The sequence below is a fragment of the Primulina huaijiensis genome, chromosome 16 (genome assembly GCF_012295235.1).
Source record: "Primulina huaijiensis isolate GDHJ02 chromosome 16, ASM1229523v2, whole genome shotgun sequence".
NCBI lineage: Eukaryota > Viridiplantae > Streptophyta > Magnoliopsida > Lamiales > Gesneriaceae > Primulina > Primulina huaijiensis.
In genome coordinates, this window is record NC_133321.1 from 17710435 (window position 1) to 17722574 (window position 12140).

A 12140-nucleotide genomic window follows, 5' to 3' on the forward strand; every position below is an offset into this window, starting at 1 on the left:
TTACATACCCCACGTCACACTCGTCTTTTTGCGTATATAATATGTTCTTCGAGTTAAGTCGGTTTTTATTAATATTAATCTTAAGAATGACGTGATAATTTAATTAATAATCATATCAAGATACCGAATTTCCGGTTTTTTTTTTTTTTTTATATATGCTCAACTTTGATATAGTTATATATGGATATATATGAATTAAAGAAATAAGGGATATGTATTTTATGATTAGTTATATGTAGATACATGTAAGCCGTGGAGTTTGCTTGAAGAATCTAAGACTGAGTGTGGAGGGGATAATGACCAAAAGGTATATATTCGTATCTGCAGCTTCATCAACAGCTGGCTTGGAGGAAAGCTACCTCAGCTCATGTTTATCACAATTTGCATTTTTGTCCCTTCAAGACAATTGTTTTGACCCAAAAAGAAAAAAAGAAACTTTTCAAAATGGCACATAAGATAAGACTTGTTCGGTTGTTCCCCTGATTTCCAGCTTTGATTTCAGATCACTACACTGTTGCTTTCGTTCGCTTAGAGTTTTTTTTTATCCATCTATTCTCGTTTCTTGGTTTTCTTTCATCCACGTACCAAAATGTAAGTAATTGTTTTTATCGACGACGTTGTCGTTCTCGTCGTCGTTCTTCTAGTAGTAGTGATCAAGTGCACATGATTTCATGAATTTTTAAGTAGTATATGATTCATTTTCTCTATGAATAGCAGATGTGCTTTGTATGTTGTTTTGAGTTTATTTCTCAATTAGGAAGTAAATTATTCTGTGGAAATGAGCTGAGAATTTGCTAATAAGGCTGCTTGTGATTGTTATTTAATAGTTTAACAAAGGCTGCTTCATTGGACAGGTGTCGCGGATGTCTTGAAAATTGAGACTCCTATGTGAATTTCGGATCTGCTGAAACTGGGCCTGGATTTGCAGCATGTGAGATGGGGTAAGTTGGTCGAGCCTTCTTGAACACAGTAGGCTCATCTCATGGTTGATTAACACCATAAACTACAGGATAAAATAATTTTTCCACTGGTTTTTGACGAGATCGAGGCAAAATCAGGGAAAAAAAACTTAATTTTTTTACTAATTTGAGTGAATGCAACCTCAGTTTTTTGGGGGAAGTGGGTGGCTGAGATTAGACTCCCGAAAAAAGAACCAGACTTTGGCTTGGAACTTTCGACACGGGAAGAGGCGGCCTCAGCTTGCGGCGTATAAGCTGAGAGGGGACTTTGCAAGGCTATATTTCCCCCTATTCAAACATGATTGTGCAAAAGATAGATGGTTCAAACTAATGTTTTCATAACTATATTGATTATTGAATCAGTTTACTTTATATTATGTAAAATAATAATATAATATAATAAATAATAATATATTTTAAATTATCANAGGTTAACCCGAAATTTTTTTTTGAAAATATTACCTATATTTTTATATATTTTATGTTTGAATAAAATTTATTGTATATTTATATGTTAAATTTTCATCATCTAATTTTTTAACAATTGTTTATTTGATTTAGTAAATATACTTTTAATTTTCTACTATTAAACTTTCAAATTTAAATCAGAAATTTTTTTATTATGTGTTTAAATTAAAATATTATTATAATTTTTTATTTTTTTCGAATTTTTTTCATTAATTTTTTTAAAAAAAATAAAAAAAAAGAAAAAAAATTTCGGTTAGGCGGGTTAGACGGGTTGATTCGGGTTAGACGGGTTCGTGTTCGGGTTGGGGGTTTTCGGGTTGCTTCGGGTTCGGGTTTAAAAAAAAAGAAAAAATTTTCGCGGATTGACCCGAAACCCGACCCACCGACCCGATTGACATCCTTAGTACGTATAATCAAATATAAATTACATATTAAAAATAAATAAATTAAAATAAAAAGTAATATTATTAAAAAAATATTTTAAATTAAATTCAAAATAAAATAATCATATTTTAAAAAAAATAAAATTTAAAATTCTATATGTAAAATATAATTTGTTTTAAAGAATAATAAAAAAGCGTTTTTTGAAAATAAAATTTTAAAATATGTGAACCGATCTAACCGATTCCAACTGATTTTAATCAATGTGATCAAATCAAATGATTTTTAACACTGTTCGAATCGGACTCATAATAACTAGGCTTCGAACCAGTCGGTCCGATTTTGAACACACTATCAAACCTCTCCATTCCTTTGTTGATCCAAAACTCGAGGCCATACGCCAAAAAACTTGGCAATTTTGCGGAATCCGGGGATTCAGGGAAGGCCTCTTCCTGTATCCGACGAGAAGATTAAACCTTTGGCACAAACTGGTGAATCAAAATTCGAAATTTCATCTAAAGAAACATCGAATGAAAAATTAAGTTGTCCAGGAGCAACTGGTACTGTCAAAGTTGAGACCTCGTTATCATCCGATTCCACATCTGAGGAAACATCATCACCTTCGTCGTCGTCGTCATCCGGGCCGGGTTTCGTTCCGGGTCTCCTGAATAAAAACAAAGATAATAATTTTTTTTTTTGATAAATGTAAATAAATCGAAGTGGACATTATTTGAGCGAAGATGTTGGTAAACCTTTGTGTCTCCTCCACTGTCTCGCTCTCACCCCAACTACCCCAGCTTCCCTCCCGCAAAAAAGTTGCCGGTGTGCGACCTCTCGAAATACTAACTTTCGAGACTTACAAGGATCGGTTGATTCGTCAAGCAGAGGTTGGTCATGTCGAAGAAGCAATCTCGACCCTTGATCTCATGTCTCGAGCTAATCTCGCCCCTGACCTTACCACATACTCCGTTCTCCTCAAGTCATGCATCCGGGCTCGGAACTTACGTTTGGGTCAACTCGTTCACTCCAGAATACTGGAATCGGGGCTCGAACTTGACTCATTTGTCCTCAACTCCCTCCTCAGTCTTTACTCTAAATGCGGTGATCAGAAAACGGCTGAGGAGATATTTGAGTCCATGGGTGACATGAGGGACTTGGTTTCATGGAGCGCGATGATATCTTGTTATGCGCACAGCGGTTCAAATTTTGAAGCGGTTCAGAAGTTCGTCGAAATGGTGCAATTTGGAGAGTACCCGAATCAGTTTTGCTTCTCTGCAGCATTGCAGGCGTGTTCGAATAGGGAGTACGCATTGATGGGATTGGTTATTTTTGCGTTTTTATTGAAGACGGGATATTATGAGTCTGATGTGAATGTTGGTTGCGCGTTAATTGATTTGTTCGCCAAGGGATTTGGTGATTTGGGGTTAGCTAAGAATGTGTTCGATGAAATGCATGAGAAGAACTCTGTATCCTGGACTTTGATGATTACGAGAACTGCACAGATAGGTTCTCCTAAAGATGCCATCGAGATGTTTGTGGATATGGTTTTGGGAGGGGATATCCCAGACCGCTTCACATTTAGTAGCACGTTATCGGCTTGTAGCGAATTGGGGTGGTTATTTTTCGGGCAGCAGTTGCATTCCTGGCTTGTCAAGAATGGCCTTTGGTTGGATGTCTGTGTGGGGTGCAGTTTGGTGGATATGTATGCGAAGTGTGCGGCCTATAATTCAATGGGCAATTCGCGAAAGGCTTTCGATAGAATGCGGGAACATAATGTCATGTCTTGGACTGCAATTATCACTGGGTATGTGCAAAGTGGAGAATGTTGCATGGAGGCCATAAAATTATATCGTCAAATGTTGACAGAAGGCATAGTTAAACCAAATCACTTCACTTTTGCTGCTCTTCTAAAGGCTTGCGGAAATCTTTTGGATCCAAATTTGGGTGAACAGATACATGATCATCTGGTAAAGTTTGGTCTTTCATCGGACAATTGTGTTGGTAACTCTGTCATCAGCATGTACGCCAAGAATGACAGAATGGACGATGCACGAAAAGCATTTGAATTATTATTTGAAAAGAATTTGGTTTCATATAACGCTATGATTGATGGGTATACACAGAATCTGGAATCTAACGAGGCTTTTGAACTTTATAACCAAACTAAAATATCTGGTACAGGTGTCGATGCTTTTACGTTTACTAGTCTCTTTAGTGGGGCTGCAAGTATTGGAGCAGTGGGGAAAGGGGAGCAAATGCATGCTCGATTGCTGAAATCTGGTTTTGCATACAATCAACATGTTTGTAATTCTTTGGTCTCTATGTATGCCAGTTGTGGCAACATTGAAGCAGCGTTTCAGGTTTTTGAAGAAATGGGAGATCGAAATGTGGTATCTTGGACGTCGATAATCACAGGCTTCGCAAAGCATGGTTTTGCCAACAGGGCTCTGGAATTATTCAAGAAAATGCTTGATTTTGGGGTGAAACCTAATGAGATAACGTATGTAGCCGTTCTCTCTGCGTGTAGCCGAGCAGGGTTAATAGAAGATGCGTGGAGACATTTTCACTCAATGTACAAAGAAGTAGGGATAAAACCAAGAATGGAACACTATGCATGTATGGTTGATGCATTAGGAAGAATGGGATTTTTAGATAAAGCAGTGCAGTTCATCGAATCGATGCCATTTAGGGCTGATGCTCTTGTCTGGCGCACATTGCTGGGTGCCTGTCGTGTTCATGGTAACACAGAACTTGGCAAGCTTGCAGCCAAGGAGATTCTTGAACAAGAACCAAACGACCCAGCAGCATTAGTCCTACTATCTAACTTGTACGCATCAAGTGGTAAATGGGAAAACGTGGCAAAAATTAGAAAAAGTATGAAAGTACAGAATTTAGTCAAGGAGGCGGGTTGTAGTTGGATTGAAATAGCTAGAAAGGTGCATAAATTTTATGTGGGGGATACCAAACATCCCCAAGCTAAGCAAATATATGAAGAATTGGATCGGTTGGGACAAAGGATTAGGGAGATGGGTTATGTCGCAGACACCAATTTTGTACTTCATGAGGTTGAAGAGGAACTGAAGGAGCAAATTTTGTCTCAACACAGTGAGAAAATTGCTCTAGCATTTGGCCTCATTAGCACTACTAAACCAATGCCAATTCGAATTTTTAAGAATCTCCGGGTTTGTGGAGATTGCCATACAGCTATGAAGTATATATCCATGGCAACAAGGAGGGAGATAGTAGTGAGAGACTACAACAGATTTCACCATATCAAGGATGGGAAATGTTCCTGTAATGATTATTGGTGAATGCTTACAAGATTTTATTTTCTTACATTAATGATCACAAAATGATGTTTCTGTTTTCTTTTCAATGTAATTAGGTTAAAAAACACGCATCATTTATCAAGGGGCATGGAAAGTGAAAACTTCAAGATTTGTTGATATATTGTACCAAATTAACAGCATAAACTAACATTTCAAGCCTAAAAAGAGCTTAAACTAACCTTTGGTCATGGGTTATATTCTGTATACCAACATTTTTTAGGATGAGTCCGTACAACAAAATTTGTGAATTGCAGTTTATCTGGTTAGCGTAGTTTGTAGCGTTAGTTCGATTATTTACCCAATGTGCACCGAAAGATAGCATTTGTGAGTTCAATCATCATACAACTAAAATAATAACAACAAGTAGAAAATTTTACATCCATGACGAGATTTCGAGGTAGGAAGGAGATATCATAAAATTAAGGAAGTGTTTCTAACAGTAAAAAAAAAACCATGAATTTTCCTTCACAAAGCCCGAAACGTCACCATTCATTCACGATGGCTTGAAAATTTTGAATAACAAAACGATTACATAATTTTATAGCAAAATTCCAAGTTTCGAAGCCACCCATGAAATATTTCTACAGTTTAACTATACTTTACACCAAAATTAAATTTAATAAAAATTATATTTTTTATCGATTAAATCACGTTTTAAGAACCAGTAAAATAATTAAATGACGCGTGGAATAATTCAAGTAGATTATATTTACTCCGATCCCTCCGGAATATCAGTAAAACTTAATTTATGCTACACCGGACGTGATTCTCCTATTTTATACTATTTAGCTACTCGTCAATCTGTTGAAAAGCCACAATTTCCCAATTCACAAGAAACACGTTAATGATACCTAACTTGTCTATGTGGTTAAATTTTATTTGATCATTATCTTAAATTCCACAAATCACTGGAAACAAGAAAATAGAAAAGAATAAACATAGCTAGATCAATTATCTAACTTTTGTCTTTTAAAAATAAAATAAATCGATTATTGTGACATATATCATCGATATGATTCAACGTCGTATCGTGACAACTCTAATAATTGGTTGAAATTTAATTAAGATGTTAATTATCCCCAGAAAAAAATTCCTATTTAATAATTGGACCGGCTAGATTTATGGGTCGTAATTCATAAATTTTACGAACTTGAGAAACTTAATTTCCAACTTGTTAATATCACTTAGCTACTTATTACAAGTTATGTGTCGAAAAAGAAAAAAGAAAGCTACTTAATTAAAGCATTTTGAATAATATAAAAAAAATTATATTATATTTATTAAAATAAAAAGGAGTGAGGCGGTGAAGCGAGATTTCTGTGTTGCCATTGCTGGCACCCTCATCCTCCACAAAGAATAATTGCCAAACAAGAAGTAATAAGTTTGCTTCAAATCCAACCGATTCCCACTTCTTTCCTTGGCTGTCATCCATAAAAATTCTCATAAGTTTGAGTGGGTGATACCGTCTTATGGATCTTAATATGTAAGACTGGTCAACCCTACCCATATTCACAATAAAAAATAATACTCTTAGCATAAAAAGTAATACTTTTTCATGGATGACCCAAATAAGAGATCCGTCTCACAAATACGACCCGTGAGACCGTCTCACATAAGTTTTTGCCCATAAGTTTTAGGATCACAAAGTTATCCTACATTCAAAATTTTATAAATATATATGAAGATACTTATAAAAATCAACTATGAACTCAAACATTTTATTGGATACATGTAATCTTAATAATTAATTGGATAAACTGAAGTATTTAAGACGGTATAACGATAAATCTATATCCGTGAGACGAGTCGATCTAATCCATATCTATATTGAAAAATAATATTTTTGATATAAAAAATAATAATTTTTTATGAATTGACTCGGAAATCTGTGTCACAAATTAAACCGTACGTGTAACCAATCATGGAAGTTTTTGTGCAAATAGTTTATGCTGCATCAGGAAAAATATACTTTTATCTGATATACAGCATGAATTATACCAGTGTCACGCAAATTTCCATAAAACTGCGATTTTATCCAGTAACATATAACAATAATAACCTCTATATAAGACGATTGATGAGATGAGCATATATAACGTACGTCAGTGAACTCAACCACGCAAGAGATTCTAAATCACAATCTTGAATGGTCCATGCATGGCAAAGTTTCCTCATCTCTCTGTTTCTTCATCTTATTTTTTTTAATTAAAAGGAAAAAATAAAGGGAAGCTAAAAAAGTAAACAAGGAAACGACACGAAAAGTATGCAAATTCAAGAAGAAACGGCAATGGTGGCCGAGGATTACAATGATACTGTTGTGTCCAAAAAATATTCCTTGAAGCCTATGAGCAGTAGCCCAACAAAAGAAAGCCCAAGAGAATAGCGGTTGGCCCAGGAAAAGCACGATGCACCATTACACGACGTGGAAATCATGGGGAGATCGTGGAATGTGGCTGAAACTCCTCCGTGGAGGGTGACAAAAGCAGAAGGAATAATCAGAAAAAGGCCCCCGACAAATCAATTCACAAAAAAGCTACAGCAAAAGCTCTGCAGAATTTCTTATCAATTTTATGTCTGTTCATGTCAATTTCTAGTTCCAGTAGCAAATTATTCCAAATATTCCATATGTTCATCAATCTTCTTTGTAAAATATTGGTCAAGTTCATAGCAACATAATGATATTTGATGTTGTCAATGGATTCTTCCTATAATTTTGTCACATTCCTCATTCTGTGTTTACGTTTTTGAGCCATTTCGAAGGAACTATAACTAACGGTCGAATCGAGACTCGCAACGCTTGGTAAACGAAGTCGGATAATTTAACATTTGGCACGAACACGTGCCTGGCACGCCCACAATTTTCGTGATAAATAAATTGGCACGCCCAGTGGGACCCAATGCCTCCAAAGCGTACTGAGAAACATGAAAGAATTCCTCCATCACAGGGGAAGGGCCATCGTTCACAGGAAGAAGAAGAAGAAGAGACTGATGCTGATGGAAGATCAGTGGAACGACTGGTACACAAGTTTGAAGAAGAGGCTGTGAGGGAAGGAATTTCATTTTCTGGTGGTGAGGGACTTCCAGCAAACATTATGTTGTCCATGGAGAAAAATATCCGTGGTGATCTCAACGAAATGATCAAAGCCTTTACTACTGTTATAACAGACTTTATGGCAGAAGTAAGGGAATGGAGGAAGTCTTCGAAGGAGGAGAACAAGTGACCAGAAGTGGGTAAAACCAAAGAAAATGAAACTAAATTGTGTGAAGACCAAGTCCAGGGGTCGGGAAGTTCACAAGCAGGTGGAAACCGCCGCTTGGAGGAATCTCCGACTCTGGGGTCTGTTAGAGAAGGAAAGTATACTCCTCCACACAGGAAGGAAGATGAATTGGGGCCGAAACACCAAAGTTACAACAGTGGTAAACAAGTAGCTGATAATATGTTCGCTGTGACTTCTCCTAGCGTGCATCCGGGGATGTATGGTGATGGGAGAATGCATGGGTATCCAGTTCCAAGTTCAGGGAATAACACTCGGGGGGCAAATTATTCTCCATACCCATCACGACAAACTCCAGTCTTGGACTTTGATACTGTACATGATGTCATCCAAGAGTTGTATGGCCCAGGGGTAAGGCCAATCAATCGACCAGAGTTCCACAAACCATACCCTGATGTGGTTGGTCATGAAAATCCTTACCCACGAGGATATCACATTCCAGACTTTACTTCGTACTCGGGGGAAGATGGTCAATCTAGCGTGGAACATGTGGCGAAGTTTACAATACAGTGTGGGGAACTAGCAAATTTGGATAACTTTTCCAACTACAAGCTACGTTTGTTTCCCAATTCATTGACTAGTACCGCATTTACTTGGTATGCCACACTGCCTCGGAATTCTATTATGACTTGGCATGACATGGAACGTCACTTTCATACACAGTTTTTCAAAACAATGCCTGATATCAGTATAGCGGAATTGTCGAGAGTGATCCAAAAGCCGGGAGAATCTGCTAATGATTTCATTTGTAAATTCAAAAGTGTGAGGAGTAGGTGCAAAGTTTTCATTCCAGAATCAGAATATATGAAGATGGCACAACGAGGTCTCGATTTTGAGCTTAGAAAGAAATTCCAAGGGATGGAATTCTGTGATTTTTATGAGCTTGCTGTCAAGGTATCAGAGTATAAGGAATTATTGCGTGAGGAAAATCATAAAAGAAAGTCTACTATTGGCTCTTACTTCCAGGAAGTTGAAGAAGTCGACATGGCAGAAGTGGTGAATTTTGGGTCACGTATAGTCCCGTTGTTAAAGCGCAAGAATGAAGAATTTCCCAGAAAAAATGCTTTTCCAGTTCAAACGCCTTATACCTTTGATGCATCAAAGACAGGAGAAATTTTCGATCACTTAGTGAAGAAAAAGTTTATAACATTCCCCCCAGATCACAAGATGCCCAGTAGGGAGGAGTTGAAAGGAAGATATTACTGTAAGTATCACAATTCCTTCAACCATAATACTAATGCTTGTTGGGCTTTCAAAAATGTCTTGCAGGAAAGAATCAACAAGTGAATCCTGAAATTTCCCGAGAAAAAAGAAGCAATGATAGTGGATGAAGATCCGTTTCCCCCGGTAGCCAATGTAAACATGAGCAGTACTGGCTTGCGTTTTTTAATTAATGAGAGGAGAAGGAATGAGAGTGGGGACATGTCTTTTAAACCAATACTTACCATAAAGAAATGTTGGGTGCCTCGAAAAATGATGTTTGAGGTTAAAGAGAAGAAAGCCAAAATGCAGCAGCTAGTGAACGAAGTGCAGTCTCAAGAATTGTGGGATATCAATGGAGCTGAAGTAATATTTGAGGAGGAATGTGGAGGTAGCGAGGAAGATGAGTTACAAATGGAGGATTTAATCTTAGCTCCGACTCAGATGAAAGATCGACAGACGGAAACAAATGTTTCATAAAGTTGGAATAGATGAGAAGTATTGTACCAAGTAGGCTGGATGGCCACTTTGGTTAATTTTGTCATATTGGCCTATAAGAAGTTTATGTAAATATGTGAGGAATATGCTTTTAAGCCATTCTTTGCCGAACTTGTTTGCAAATAGTTGGTGGAGAATATGTGAATAAATAAAAAGAAAATCTGCTCATGGAATTCTTTGCAGCTGATGTGATTTTGAGAGGTATTATGTGTTGTCTTGATAGCCGAATTGATGACGTGTAGAGAACGTTTATTACGTATTTCGATACTTTGATGTTGTTTGGAAAGTATGGGTGATAGTGAGCAATGGTGATCGCATATTGTGATAATATTTAAGAAAACATGCTATTTAGCCGTTGTTTTTAATTTATTTTACAAAAATCCGGGCAGAGTTTCCTTTGTAAACGTGAGACCCCAGAAATACAAATATGTGCAAACACCTGTGGACAAATCCAAGCAACAGATATAACATAATTCCATCAAAAAAGTTCGATTTCCAGGTATTATCCAACATCCAAAATTCAACATTACGCCAAATCATGGCAAAAAAAAAAAAATACAACCAATCAAAAGATCTACCACAGAGTGGTCTGGTCCGAACATCGAACAAAATACCAAAATGAAATGTTAATGGTGATGCATGAGCGCTCAAGAAAGGTCAAGACGGCATAGTTCTTCCCACTTGGATATGCACTCTGCCTGAGTCTGCTCTGCTGTTTGCAAGGTGTGCTCCTACTGCTTGTAAGCATGCTTTGTTGCACCAGATCATCACCCAAGTGCTGGATATTGGCCTTGAGCTTATCGGAGGAAACTTTCAAGGCTTCATTGTCATGTAGAAGGGCCATCATGTCGGTTTTATGCTGAGCGAGTTCGGCCTCCAATTTCTTTACCAGCTCTTCCTTGGAGTCAATGTTTGCATTTTTCTATTGGAGAGTTGTTAGGATAACCTTTCTCTCAGAGAGCGTACTGTCCAACCTCTCTTTCTCTGCTTTGAAATCTCCCACTTGAATCAACGTCTCCAAACAAATGAGACTTGAAACCTGAAAAGTTGAAAACATTGAAAGCAGATTATTTAAGATATCACGCCGTGGGTGTTACAAGGTGTTGCTCATCAAAAACTCATTCAAACATACACACAAATACCTTGAGTGCAGCTTGAAGATGTGACATATTCTACAATGTTTTGTGATGGAGGATTGAGAAAAGTGGAGAAATATACCTACCTTGAGAAAGTATGGCTTGATGCGAAGGAGTATTGGTTATGAGAACAGTGAAGAGTTTGAGGATTTTTGGGTAAGAAGACAGAGAAGAAGAGTGGGAGGAAACACACTGTTTTTGTTTTTCTTTCTTGTTTTTTTCTCTCCCCTACCTCATCCTATATATCGTATTAGCACTTGGGCCCAACTTATAAATGGGCTAATACATTAGAATCATTAAATATAGCCTAATTGGCCCATGGGCCAAATTGGCTACGGGGGGCAATTGTTGTGTCCAAAAAATATTCCTTAAAGCCCATGAACAGTAGCCCAACAAAAGAAAGCCCAAGAGAATAGCGGTTGGCCCAGGGAAAAGCACGATGCACCATTACACGACGTGGAAATCATGGGGAGATCGTGGAATGTGGCTGAAACTCCCCCGTGGAGGGTGACAAAAGCAGAAGGAATAATCAGACAAAAGCTCCCGAAAAATCAATTCACAAAAAAGCTACAGCAAAAGCTCTGCAAAATTGCTTATCAATTTTATGTCTGTTCATGTCAATTTCTAGTTCCAGTAGCAAATGTTCATCAATCTTCTTTATAAAATATTGGTCAAGTTCATAGCAACATAATGATATTTGATGTTGTCAATGGATTCCTCCTATAATTTTGTCACATTCCTCATTCTGTGTTTACGTTTTTGAGCCATTTCGAAAGAACTATAACTAACGGTCAAATCGAGACTCGCAACGCTTGGTAAACGAAGTCGGATAATTTAACATTTAGCACGAACACGTGCCTGACACGCCCGCAATTTTCGTGATAAACAGATACC

At 37.3% G+C, this 12140-nt stretch overlaps 1 protein-coding gene across 1 annotated transcript; it reads left to right on the forward strand.

Moving 5' to 3' along the window:
• The first annotated feature begins 2200 nt into the window (after nucleotides 1-2200).
• On the forward strand, nucleotides 2201-5254 carry LOC140961828 (pentatricopeptide repeat-containing protein At3g49170, chloroplastic). Its single transcript, XM_073420555.1, has one exon. It carries the CDS (start codon nucleotides 2549-2551, stop codon nucleotides 5117-5119), a length of 2571 nt encoding a protein of 856 aa, XP_073276656.1. The 5' UTR covers nucleotides 2201-2548; the 3' UTR covers nucleotides 5120-5254.
• The last annotated feature ends 6886 nt before the right edge of the window (nucleotides 5255-12140 follow it).